The sequence below is a fragment of the Pelobates fuscus genome, chromosome 10, assembly GCF_036172605.1.
Source record: "Pelobates fuscus isolate aPelFus1 chromosome 10, aPelFus1.pri, whole genome shotgun sequence".
NCBI lineage: Eukaryota > Metazoa > Chordata > Amphibia > Anura > Pelobatidae > Pelobates > Pelobates fuscus.
The window spans coordinates 3,414,555-3,427,803 of record NC_086326.1 but is presented as its reverse complement, the minus strand read 5'-3'; the positions used below and the strand labels follow the sequence as shown (position 1 = coordinate 3,427,803).

The 13,249-nt window shown below is 39.8% G+C and overlaps 1 protein-coding gene across 1 annotated transcript in view; it reads right to left on the bottom strand.

Annotated features, from left to right (window-relative positions):
- Window positions 1–236: 236 nt before the first annotated feature.
- Window positions 237–13,249, bottom strand: part of RAB11FIP2 (RAB11 family interacting protein 2) — a 45,149-nt gene continuing 32,136 nt past the window's right edge. The window contains exons 2-5 of the mRNA XM_063433866.1: window positions 10,588–11,012; window positions 8,741–9,188; window positions 5,436–5,520; window positions 237–1,020 (exon numbers count right to left, since the gene is read on the bottom strand). Coding sequence (XP_063289936.1) covers window positions 790–1,020; window positions 5,436–5,520; window positions 8,741–9,188; window positions 10,588–11,012 — 1,189 coding nt within the window. The 3' untranslated portion in view covers window positions 237–789. The remainder of the gene's footprint in view (window positions 1,021–5,435; window positions 5,521–8,740; window positions 9,189–10,587; window positions 11,013–13,249) is intronic.

Genomic DNA, 13,249 nt, shown 5'->3' with positions numbered 1-13,249 from the left:
AGCTAACAATCTAAACATCCTCAAAGATGCTCGTCTAGTGGCAACAAATGAGATACAAAAATCTTGTGGAGAATCCCATCCTGACGTGCTACTCACACAAGGCTCAAAGAGGACAAGCCACCACTTAACACCCGAAGATGGTAAGAGTATCCCCACATAATGGGGTGAACAAAGACGTACATATGTATTCTAGCAGTTTTTTGTTCACCTATATGTTAAAATAAATAAATGAAGTAATCAGGTGTCTGAAATATGATTGCAGTAATGTAGAAATGTTGCTAATTTTCCTTCATGCATTTGGTGAAGATCTCTGAAGGATAGTATCATCAATAGTTTGAATTTTGGAAATAAAATCATGTCAATTAAAAGACGTGACTATTAATAGATAGTGCATAGAAATCTTCACCTGGGAAAAAAAAGGGAACAATAACACTATTAAATAACACAATGAACACTTGGGAAGAGAAATCTCAGGCCAGGAGATTTGATATTAAGTCAATGAGTTGTCTGAAGCACCATATTTGGACTGATCAGATAACTAAATGATTACATTGTTCCTAGCACTATTCTTTAAACATTCGAACCATATAACTCTCTCTTCCATTCGCCAACACATCTGAACAAGGAGTGGCTCATTATTATTCCACTCATGGAAAGACATTTGGAAGTACCAAGGTATTTGAGAAGGCCTCACATCCTTCCATCGGTTGGGACCACTTTGGCAGGAGATACAGCAAAACCAGTCCTATGCTGCAAATGGCATTGGTGATACCAGTGTGATCAGAGACTCTAGTTCTGGGTGAATTTTCCAGCTTTCCTGGAAGGCACGTATGGCACACGCAGAATGCTGGGGGTTTCCTCCATTACCCGCACCAACAAGTCATCAATGTAATTCTCCAACTCTCGAATGTGAAAATCTTTCTTCTTCAAAAGCTCTTTGTGCTTGAGTAACTCCCGTTCCACTTCGCCACGAGTCAAGTGACTGAAGACGCTGGCACCTCCACCAAAAGGATTCTGCTCCTATCGAACAAAATAACAAAACAAAGACAATTAGATTTTATAGAAAGAGAGTTCATCATATCCTGCAATAACATACACGGAGACTGCATTTCATTTAAATGAGTATATTCGTCGATGGTTAACAGGAAACTTGTTTTAGTGACTAGGTGGTAAATTGCCATCAATGGGATCCCTACCTTAATTGACTCAGTGGGTCGGTTTGTGACAGGCTAAATTAATAGGGTACTGCAGTTTTATCGGCAGCCCTCCCCGTCTCTCACTGTATTAATGCATAGTAAATAGATCCATAAAGCTCATGGAGCGTCACAACGTTACATCACAGTAGATGGATTTCAGATTAAGGAAGTTCATGGGGGTTTGCTAAAGGCGTAACTGAGAGTTATGGGTGTTTAATTCTTTTTTTACTAAAGAAGCATCTGACAAGATAACAGAGCTCCACAGAGATGGAAACAGCTCCGGATAGCTCATGTAAAATTGACCCCGTCATTTTAGAGTTAGTATGAATGTTACTGCTCTCTTTTAATGGATTTATGAAAAAAACAACTCTTAGATTTAAATTATTCCTTTGTGGTCAAGATGCTTCACATACGAACCCTTGTGAAGATTAAATATCAGTGAGTGCAAAGTCCTTCCTGATATTCTAAACAGGTTTTCACAGATTAATCTCATCTTGAGAACCACGTTCCTCATTATCCGAGTAGCTCAGAGTTATTGGACTTGTAGTCCAAGCACAACGTCAAACAGAAACTGCCTCCAGCCCTCGGGGGTAAATATAGCCCTATTTCCCATGTTTATTCCCTCATTTTAAAATAAAAAGGAAATTGGTGAGCCTTCAAATGAAGGTGTAAATTATGTGACTATGAAATATATCCTGTTCTCTAAATCAGAGCGGTTATCTCCACCTGGGAACACAGAGAGCAAGTGAGGAGGAGGAGAGATGAGCTAAATCTTCACTAATTAGAAGAAGTCTGTGATGTTTTTTGGAGATGGAATGGGGGCATGTTAAGGTGGCGTTGCCATACTAAGCAGGCAGATAGCAGTTGAATGCCTGGTGTGCCCGCACAACCTCCCTCTCACGGCCTTCTGCGTACTTACACATCCCGTCATTACCAACGCAGGTGGCAGTCATTTCCGTGAGAGGCTGGGCCAATTAAAGGAGATGATTCACACTGATAGAGCACAAGGACACATTTATTTACCTAATTGGTGCTTACTGTAGATGAGATTACGGCAAGCAAAATATAGCGTGGAATGTTCTAAATGCAGACCGATTTAGAATGTGGAATAAGGAATCTAGGGAAGAGAAAAATGCCAAATTCCAGATCTCTGCGGCAGACGGTAAAAAAAAAACAGTATTATTTTGCTGAATTTAAAAAACGATCTCTGTATACAAACACTTAATGAAATAGAAGTGAATGACAGCCAACCTTCCATTAATGACACCAGACGGGTTCCTCGTTTTAAAATCTAAAATATTGGATGAAAAGGCTTCTGCCTGATCTGTGTGACTATCGATCAGCATTATATTAACAGACAGACTGTGTCGCACATGTGTAGCACAGAAAGCAGTTTCCTCCGGGGGCTCACATTTCCTGAACAGGTCCCTGAGTGCACCCCTCTTATGCTTCACAATCACGTTATTCGTTATATCACGGAAGCCCGTTCCAGGTCTTTATATCACCATGGCAACTTCAATTATTTGTACATTTTCCGTAGATGTGTTTTCCTGAATCCTGAGTCCAGGCAGACGATGATGTACGCGCTCTCATGCCATGTACAATGTCTGATTGTAAGCTCACTGCCTCAATTCATTTCTAAATGGCTAAATAAACCGTGTCTCTGCGGTCAAAACACCATCTACAATATAAATACACATTAACAGTAAATGATTTCTTTAATACCACGCGTGTTATTTATTAGATGAAGATTCACACAGCCACAATTTAGGAGGGATTTTCACCCCTAATTGTGAAGTGGTGATACTGACAGTAATTTTTATTTAACGATGTCATTATATTTTAAAGCAACGCCCGGAGATTGGTGTTCCGTATAGTTGTTTACACGGAGACACATTCTGTATCAGAATTCACACATTCCTGCATTTACATTGTATATATAAACAAAATGTTCGCGCTTATCTGCTTGCAGGCTTCTGCTGCCAGATAGATTTTGATTATTAACAAAAAATATATCTATTCTCTTCAAGTTGCCGCATGCTCGTACTTGTTTGACTCCGCCAGACGTCCTGGTATGTAAAGAGGATGGAAGATAATACGTCAGATTGTCAGAGATTTAATGTGAATGTTTCAGACAAATCTTCACTATATGGAATAAATATTGTTCTATGTCCTCTGCTGGCACATTGTGAGCTAAAGGGTCACTCCAATCAACAAACAATGTTTTCATAAAACACTGAATCTAGTGGGTTCGGCCACCCAAAACATAAAAACAAGAAAAAGTAAGACACAATCTAAAAAAATGAAAAACCAAATCACTAAATCTAAGTTCTCCCCGATCCTCCTTAGCTTAGCTGATTGCGTGCTGACATCAGATGCCAATTTTGGCCAGCCTGTCGATATTTTCTCTACACTTATAGGATAAAAAAAACAAATGTACGCATTTCACTTTAAACATCATATGGATAACAGAGGAACACACATGTTAATACGGCGCTTAAAACTTTACTTTTTCATTTTGCTAATATTTATTGATGTAATAATCAGATAGTGAGTGAGTAAGTTTCACCAACAAGTAAATATATTTGAAATCATTTTTTGCCGGTAACAGGTTAGTGGGAATGATCATTATTACAAGCTTTTCATACACAGTACTTGGGATTGGTTTCTCGGCAGTGGAGACCGGAAACACAATAGGTGAAAATTCATTATTCGGGGTCAACAGACAACAACATAGTTTGAATAGAATATGAATGGGAGTCAGAACAAACTATAAAGTAATTGTCTTTGTTTGAATACGTTTATATTCCTTATTCCCCCCTGTCCTGATATACAATATAATAGAATATATTCCGGTATATGTTACGGTTTGTCCTCAGCTACATGGCAGCTCTCATCTGGGCATAAAATTTAAAAATAAAGCTGTATCCATGGCATCTCTCCCATCTGGGGTGCACACTGACATTTTAGAAAAATAAGAAGGTCAGACATAGATAGACATGAGCCAAATATTGCTCCTTCCAGAACCGGGAGTCTCCACTACGGCTCCAAGAATGTGTCTCCTACACCTGTTCCAAAAACAATAGAAGCCGAGGGAAAGGGTGACTGTACCTTTAACAGAAGCTGGGTGTTGACATAGTGGGCACACAATGTATTTCTGATTTACATTATACACACACAGACAGACAGACGGGCGAATGGATGTGTGTTCAGAATATCCAGACACTGTGCTCAATATATCAATAATTGCAGAAGATAATGGAGCACATTCTGTGAATTTTCAGATATTAAAGAGTTCCTCCAGGCAGGAATTGGCACATTTATCTTTCAATGTAAAGTATGAAAAATCCATTCGAATTTTATGGAAAACAACCATATAAGTAAAAAAGATGCACTCTCATTCTGGTATATGGTGTGTGCATTGTTGGCCATGTTTAACCCAGCACGGCAAGTGTTAATTTGCAGCATTGAAAGTTCTCTTTGTCTGTGCACACCCTCACTTATGCTCAGAGCAGGGGCTTCTGGGACTCGTAGTCCAGTTATAAAGCCTTCTACTCTACTGAATTCTGCAGTTTAAGTTAAGAAAGCAGAAATGAGGAAAAACTATTTGTGTCAATCTACGAGAACATATTAGAAACATAGAATGTGACGGCAGATAAGAACCATTCGGCCCATCTAGTCTGCCCAATTTTCTAAATACTTTCATTATTCCCTGGCCTTATCTTATAGTTAGGATAGCCTTATGCCTATCCCACGCATGCTTAAACTCCTTTACTGTGTTAACCTCTACCACTTCAGCTGGAAGGCTATTCCATGCATCCACTACCCTCTCAGTAAAGTAATACTTCCTGATATTATTTTTAAACCTTTGTCCCTCTAATTTTAGACTATGTCCTCTTGTTGTGGTAGTTTTTCTTCTTTTAAATATAGTCTCCTCCTTTACTGTGTTGATTCCCTTTATGTATTTGAATGTTTCTATCATATCCCCCCTGTCTCGTCTTTCCTCCAAGCTATACATGTTAAGATCCTTTAACCTTTCCTGGTAAGTTTTATCCTGCAATCCATGAACCAGTTAGTAGCCCTTCTCTGAACTCTCTCTAAAGTATCAAATATTAATAACAGGTAATATTTATACAAAAAGTCACATTTCGTAGCATTGACAGTGATCAGATGCAAATAAATCAGACACATACAGACAAGAGAACCAGAATTCTTAATCTCGTATTAAGCAGAACTTACGTGTTTTCCATGGCTTTGGTAGATCTCCGCTCCTCGCATGTTACTCTCCATTTGTGCTTCCGAGCCTGAAAGCCTTAAATGTGAGCTGTGCACAGGAGACAAAATAAATATCAATGTTTAGATCGTTTAAGAATATTTGCCATCTATTGCAGCTGACAGAGAAATCTAGAACATCACTTAACGGAACCCTCTAGTCATTTTTTCCTGTTCGATAAACTCTACAGCAGAAGGGCACCTTCAGTTTTAAAACTAAACCTAACTATGATCAATTACTATGTTACGAAGCGGAGTCTCAGAGTGGGAGAGTTTTACAAATCAGCCGTTCACAATTCAATATTCAATCTCTGTTTAGTGAATAATTGACACAGTGATTTACTGTAATAACACCCAATAAAGTTATAGACCGATTTAATATCTCAATAACATCTAATATGGTTAAATGCTTACAGAAATTTGCCAGTTAATTTTTAATTCTATGTTTCGTGGTAAAAAAAACCCAGACATTTAGCATTGTTACTACAAAATGCTGACAGGTTTCCAGGGTCCTCTTCTGTTTTCCGGATCTGCACAGAACGTTCTCCTGCCTCCATTGGTACCGACCACTAGTGAGCGAATACCATTTTCCAAATTGGACAGAAAGGCTAGTTTTCTCATTAATTGCCATAGCAACTGCACTCTTTAAAATTCACTCCGCCCATGCGCACTTCACTTCATCTGAATAAGTTGCCCTTAACGGCCTATTTACTAAACAGTGAAGTGTAGTGTGTTCAAAGACCAGTTAATAAATGTAGATATGTTGATGTTTTTGATACACGCTCACACTAGCACACCCTACCGGGAATCATAGAGGTCACTGTAACGGATCACCTGGCACCCCGACTGGGTACCTCCATTGAAGGATGCTCCTAGCGCTTCCTGAGGACTCCAAGCACTGCAGCAGACACCACAACCACCGAACTGGAGAAGCATACAAATGCTCTCAAGCATATGAATGCTGTAAACAGCTGAACAGGAAAAGCATGCAATCAGCTTACACTCCTGGCAATCAGCATACAATCCAATTCCCCCAATAACGAGACGACACTTCATTTTGAGGTCAAGCAGAACTGACTGTACTGGCACATACAGCCTCTTTTATTCACAATCCACAAACATAGTACTGCCCACAGGGTTTTACAGAACAACCAATCAATCCGTACAATACACACAGACACTCCCACACAAAATCCTCCCCTCTGCCTGTGATATGATTACTGAACACAATGGGTCATATAATTATCACAGGCAGAGAAATAAAGTATTATAAAACATATCACAGGGACCCCAAAACATGCAATAACCCCATATAAAGTATATCCTCAGAACCGGGGGATCTGGGTGAACCACATATCCAAAATTCACCCAGATCCATTCAGTAGTTTGGAAGATACCGTTAGATCATGCCCCTGCAGTCTCACTGCTTAATTCTCTTCCATTTAGGAACCATACCTCCCCTGGCTGAGACACACAACCTCGCTATACAATTCCCAATAAAGAGTCTAATTATTTTAGCTTCAAATATAGCGCAGTTTGTTTAATTTAGAATATTTTTTTATCTCCTCTGTCAATTGCCTGCTACAGTCTACAGCAGCCTCCTGCGTGTGATTTAAGTTCAATTAACAGAGCAGGAGATGAAAACGCCTGAAATTAAAACAATGTTATGCAAGATATGAGTGAAAATGAAACCGTTTTGTTTTCATGCAGTCTGTGTCCGTCACAGCCGGAGGAGGTGTGACTAGGGCTGCATAAACAGAAACAAAGTGATTTAGCTCCTTAATGGCAGAGAATTGCTAAGTGGGACTGCAGGGGCACGTTCTACACACCTAAACTGCTTCATTAAGCTAAAGTTATTTTGGTACATTTTAGAAACTGTAAGCCAAAGGACCTAATTGAGAAAACTTCTCGAACTAAAATAGTTGACCTAAAACACTTGTCCGTTATCCACAGTTAATGGTTACCGATTAACGCCAATTGATGACAGAATAAGGATTGCAATGGCAGACAGCAATACCTCATCATATTAACTGCTGACCAAGGATCATGGGAGCAGGTAGCCCCGGATATTAGCCATGGAAGGTGTGAAGGTGTGAATAGGTAGCTGTGTTAATACACTGAGAGCACATTTCTAGAGGGACTCTCCTGGCACTATAGTTGGGCTGCTGCATGTACTACAGAGGTCTGCTATATGAAACATTCCGTGTGGAACTGCAGGAACCTGATCTTTGTCCGTGCCAGTTTCAGCTTTTACATAGGAGCCTGCTGGGATATAATAATGTATATTCATCCAGTTATATAGTATAATGAAAGATTAAATAAAATCACACAGGTGTGCTTGGTAGGTGTTCAGGATCACATGATCTCCCAATTATATTTTAACCTACTTTTAACTATCCCCCCAGGGGAACATTCAGCACCAACATAGAGTAGATAAATGAGAGTCATTCTTCTCTAATTTACTTTTTATTCTGACTTTTACACTATTTATAGCAAGCCCAGTGTCCACTGCCATGGACTTCCTTAATTACCTAAACTACATCTACCAGGGTCTGCCTAATTACCCATTCCATGTCTACGATGACCTTGCTAATAACTTTCCTGGCTACTCGCTAGAGATTCTAACGACACATTCAAATTAAACTCTCTTTCTAGTTTCACACCTGTCGCTGGCTGTAAATTGAGAAATTTTCACATCAGCTGATTAGTCGACTAGAGCTGCCTGTCTCAGCACAGAGCCTGGGCCAGTAAAACATACAGGGGGCACCGTGTCATCTGGGGGCACAGCTACGAAATGGGTTGTTAGGTCACATCCATGGAAAGCAATACAACTCTTAAATAATATCACAGGTACAAAAGTCATCTGTATTTTTAAAGGGGTTCCAGTGTTTGATACTGAAGAGATACTTTCTAAAACAACTGGTACATGCACTTTAGTGAATTCTAAATGCTTGATATGTGGGCCAAAATAAAAGAATTGGAAGATTTCCCAATGTCTATTATGCCCCCCCTCCCGCCCCCCCATGTTTAAAGGACGGTGCATAGTATGTCCTATCTGCTGCCTTTGTCCATTGCTGGGAGAAAAGTCTCTACATTCCCCAACACGCAGTGCATTTTCTTTTAAACTATGTGTAATAGTCTTCATTGCTCTAGTATTGACCTCTTTGTTTATTACCGGTAGCCGAGTTACTCCCTACAATCTGCCATCGTATCCCAGACTCACTGAGTTTGCACAGAAAAAAGTCAAGTGAGAAAAACAGAAGATTTATTACCGTTGTTCTGGAACCTGACTTCCCATCCTGAAGTTGGTGGAAAATGGATTTGTGGATCCAGAAGCCGGAGGTTGATTAACACTGTTTTCTGATCCCCAGTCCTCTTGGTTCTGCCTCTCAAACTTTTTTCCTTCTTTTTTACCAGTTACTCTGTCGAAAAGACTGACTTTGTCCTTTTTTTTGCCGTCTTTCTTTCCTTCTGATGATTTGGAGAACAAGCCCAAAGATGTGCCTCCAGCTGTATGGCTTCCACGTAGCTCGCTATGGTCTTCGTAGGGGGCCCATTGCCTGGGCAGTGTGGCAAATTTCTGGGGGAGTACAGGTATGGCACTCGGGGCAGGTCCAGGTGCTCTTGTGGTCCGTTCTCCCTCAGCGGGTGCAGTCGTCTCAGGGCTGGTTTGAGAGGTGTCAGCACTCATTGTCCTCCGGTGAGGTGATTTGAGGTTTCCTAGAACGTGGACAATAAGATCTGTATGAATCCAGAGTCAAAAAGTAGGAGACACAATGTATAAATTGCTTCAATAATGTAAAAGAAAAAGAAAATCTATAATAAAACAATATTGTCATTGGGGAGCGCATGTTTTGTAAATATAGGTTACGGTTCGGTAAAATAGTAATTATTTGTTGGTATTCTCTTTATACATTTCATTAATCACTAACCCTTGCAGGTTGGAATTTGTGGAGATGTCAGCCCTTGCCCATCTTGCAATCACCCACAGAATTTATAGCCCGCCATTCCAATCCCGCTCAGACATATGAGAAAATATCATAAAATAAATTGTGTTGTATGGTGCTCTGGTTGCAATAATTAGCTTGAACGTCCACCAGCTTTGACTCAGAAACCACTTTTGCCATTCCATATCATCGTATACCGTGAATGCATGCCACCTAGCACGGGTGACTCTCATGACGTCTACCCCTGACCAGCCATATCCAATCAACTCCAGTGTTGGCGAATGCAGCCACTGGAATATCAACCACTTAAAGACCCCACTGGTGTATGGAACTGATGGAAATCAGAGCCACCATCGTCTGACACTAATCGTGATACTAGTCTATTCTCCATTAAATTGATAGAAATGAAGGTATTTTACAGGCATTATTCTCTGCTCTGAAACAATGAGTTGGGGCACAAAATGAAACACATTGATGGCTATCACTCACCCAGTCTGTTGTATTAGGACATGCCGGTCTAATACCCCCACGGTAACAATTTATATGGAGCAACAATACTACATTAACAGGTTATGTGTCCATTTAACCCCTAAGGACACGACATGTGTGACATGTCAAGATTCCCTTTTATTCCAGAAGCTTGGTCCTTAAGGGGTTAAAACAACAGGGGTCATACCAGGTCATTCCAGGTGGTACTATTCCCATACAGACATTATTTGAGGATAATTGATATTTGAGGAAAAAATAAAAATAAAAACTTGACTATATTTACTTACCGTAAATGTCACTGGTCATTTCCCAATGGCTGTCACTCTAACAGTCACAAATATAACAATAGGCAAGGATCTACAGGCCAGTCTTAAATAATATGACATCCCTATTTATACATATAGAATATATATTATATTTATAATAACAATATCAACGTGTTTTGGACTTGATTTAATATTTTAAATGATAATATTTGGAAAATATTTTATCTATTTTTTGATATATGATATACATGGTATTTTAATATTTTAAAAGTTTCCAATAATATTAAATCATTTGAATAACATATACCATAATTATTAAATTGAGGCTTATATTTAAAATGTTAGACTTTTTGTATTCAATGTTCACTTGCATCAATGTAACTGTCTCATTACTAAAAGACCCACGGGGTAACTCACCACCTTCATCTGCTGAGCTGATTGAATCAAGGGGTTCTTTACCAGGAAGTCCTCCGCTGCCCGATCGCAAGGCTTGTGGAACAGCCAAGTCAGACATGGAGTGAGCAGAGGACAGGCGCTGAGGTCCTATGAGAAATGGCTTTTTCGGCTTGCTCTTGACTTGTATGTCCATACTGCTTGATTCCTGACCGTGGTGCAGACCACTTGTGCTAGGGATAATGGCTGATGATGTGTCGGACACAGACCCATCTGGCTTCCTTCCTTTCATTCTGTCCTTCAGCCTAGCAAAGGGAGATCGCGTCTTATCCTTCATGGAGAGGTCGAACATACTGGCAGTCATATTATTCCTCATAAACTGGATACTGACTTTAAGATGCCCTCTGTCCTTCGTGGATTTTCCTTGTTTAGATTCAAGTTTGAACCATCTGTAAGAAACACAAAGAACTCACTTTGACCCATAACTTCCTTACAGTTTACGGGAAGATTCTGAAACTCACATTAGCCATCAGCAGCCAGATAAATACAGATATGAACCCATATGGAGTGATTCATGGAAAGATAGATTCTAATCGGAAGAAACGGAATACAAGCTTTGCTTTGATTTGGGGTCTGTTTAACTTGAAAGGGTTGACATAAATGGCAGATATTGTATCTGCATTACAACATAGCACTTTAATAACCGCATTTTAAAATCCAATAGAGTTTGACTATTTTTTATAAACCAATTTCTGACTAATCTCGAAGTCTTGTGATTTTCCCTCCTTGGTAACTCAGAGTATGTGAAATTGTTAGGAAGGCGAATATTGGCTTGGAACGACATTTACAGGTTGGGAAAAAGATTATTGCATCCACATAAAAAAACACAAAAAAACAAGTGGTAATTATTATAAATTGTCTATTGCATGAAAGATAATTGGGAATACAGTTTACATTTTTTTATAAAGAGTCACGACGGTATGTTTTAAATGCATTTAAAAGTCTTTTTTTACAATCTATCACTCCAACCCTGGTTTCAGTCTAGATTCAGCTTGTGAGAACAATGAGTGAGCCGATAAGCAGATTGACATTGATACAGAGAGATAACGACAGACTTTCTATTAATACAATATGCTATACAGAGCAGGTGAATTCATATTATGGTGCCCTGAAAGCAATGATGTTGTAATATATATAATAGTGTATTAAAGGAAGGCTTGGAAATGAAACGAAGAATATAAAGAGGATACGGTGCATGTTCTGGGTTTGTGGTGCTCGCAGTTTGTTGTGTAGAAGATAAAACACATTTTTCTTTCTCTCTTTTTTTCAGGCCTTCTTAAACAAGTGAAGTGTTTTTTCTCTTAGCAGATTTCAGCATTCCCCACAGGAGCCAGCAAGCTGGCAAACTAAAAGCGTCAAACGACGCCTACCATTGATAAAACAATTTGCACTCTCCGGCTCAAGCTATGAGACTCCCACCAAGGCGATAACTCTGTTATTCCAGCTGATCAGACCAGGTCATCGTTTACCAGTATAGCACTTCGTCTACAATGTACGGACTGTTAGAGAAGCTCTTCACAAACAGCAATATGAAAACACTGCTTATATCTCCTTAACCTCGCTGCACATCAAACGTCAGGCCGCAGAACTCAACACATTGTCTTTTCTTTCCCCTAAAATACGTTGTCATGCATTATAAACCTTTGGATATCAGCCCGCATTGGAGTTAACGTTTTTCTATAGTTTAGCTTCTGCCCCCATGACACTGAAGAGTCATATAAAAGAGAGATTGAGTAGAAGTGATTGGAGTCTAAGTTTGGACCAGGCTTGCTCAGGTTCTACACGGAGAGCCAATCAATGGCATCCAGCCTTGTGTTTAAGAGCACTTCTGGGAAGCTCCCACCCTACCTGAGCAGAATGCGCTCCCCGGCTGTTCCCACCTCCTATAACCCCCGATCCAGTACCAGCACTTTATTTAGTCTACCTCAATACAAAAAGAAAGTGGCTCGATCCTCTTTTTCCTACGGCGCACCGCAATTATGGAACGGCCGCCAAATCTTCCCCAAGCCTAAAGTCCTTTAAGAGACCCCTCTCTACATACCACAAAACAAAATGCACGTGTCATGGTTGATTATATAATTCCTACCTGTTCTATGTTAAATTTTGGATATATTGTGTATTAATATTGTTTTTGTATTTTATTGTAACACATTGTATCAGTGTAATGTTTTGTGGACCCAGGACTTGAAAATGAGAGAAATCTCAATGTATCTTTCCTGTTAAAATATTTTATAAATAAATAAAATAAATTTGGCTTACACAGTTGGCCACTAAATCCTTAACATCAACTTAAAGAAAAGAAAAATAAAGGATTTTATATTAAGGGATATTAATGGTTCTACCAGACAGCCACTAGAGGGGCTTTTTAGACAACTTTTGGTCATCTAAACGACGCTGGATGTCCTCACGCTATGCATGAGGACCTCCAGCGTCGCCGGAGTCCCCATAGGAAAGCAATGAATAATGCTTTTCTATGGGGAGGTCTAACGCGTGCACGCAGCCATTTCCGCGCATGCGCATTAGGTCTCTCCCGCCAGCAGACGTCTGCGGGGGAGGAGCATAGGTGGAGCCTGACCCAGTGCCGAGGGACATCGGCACTGGATTTAGGTAAGTGGCTGAAGGGGTT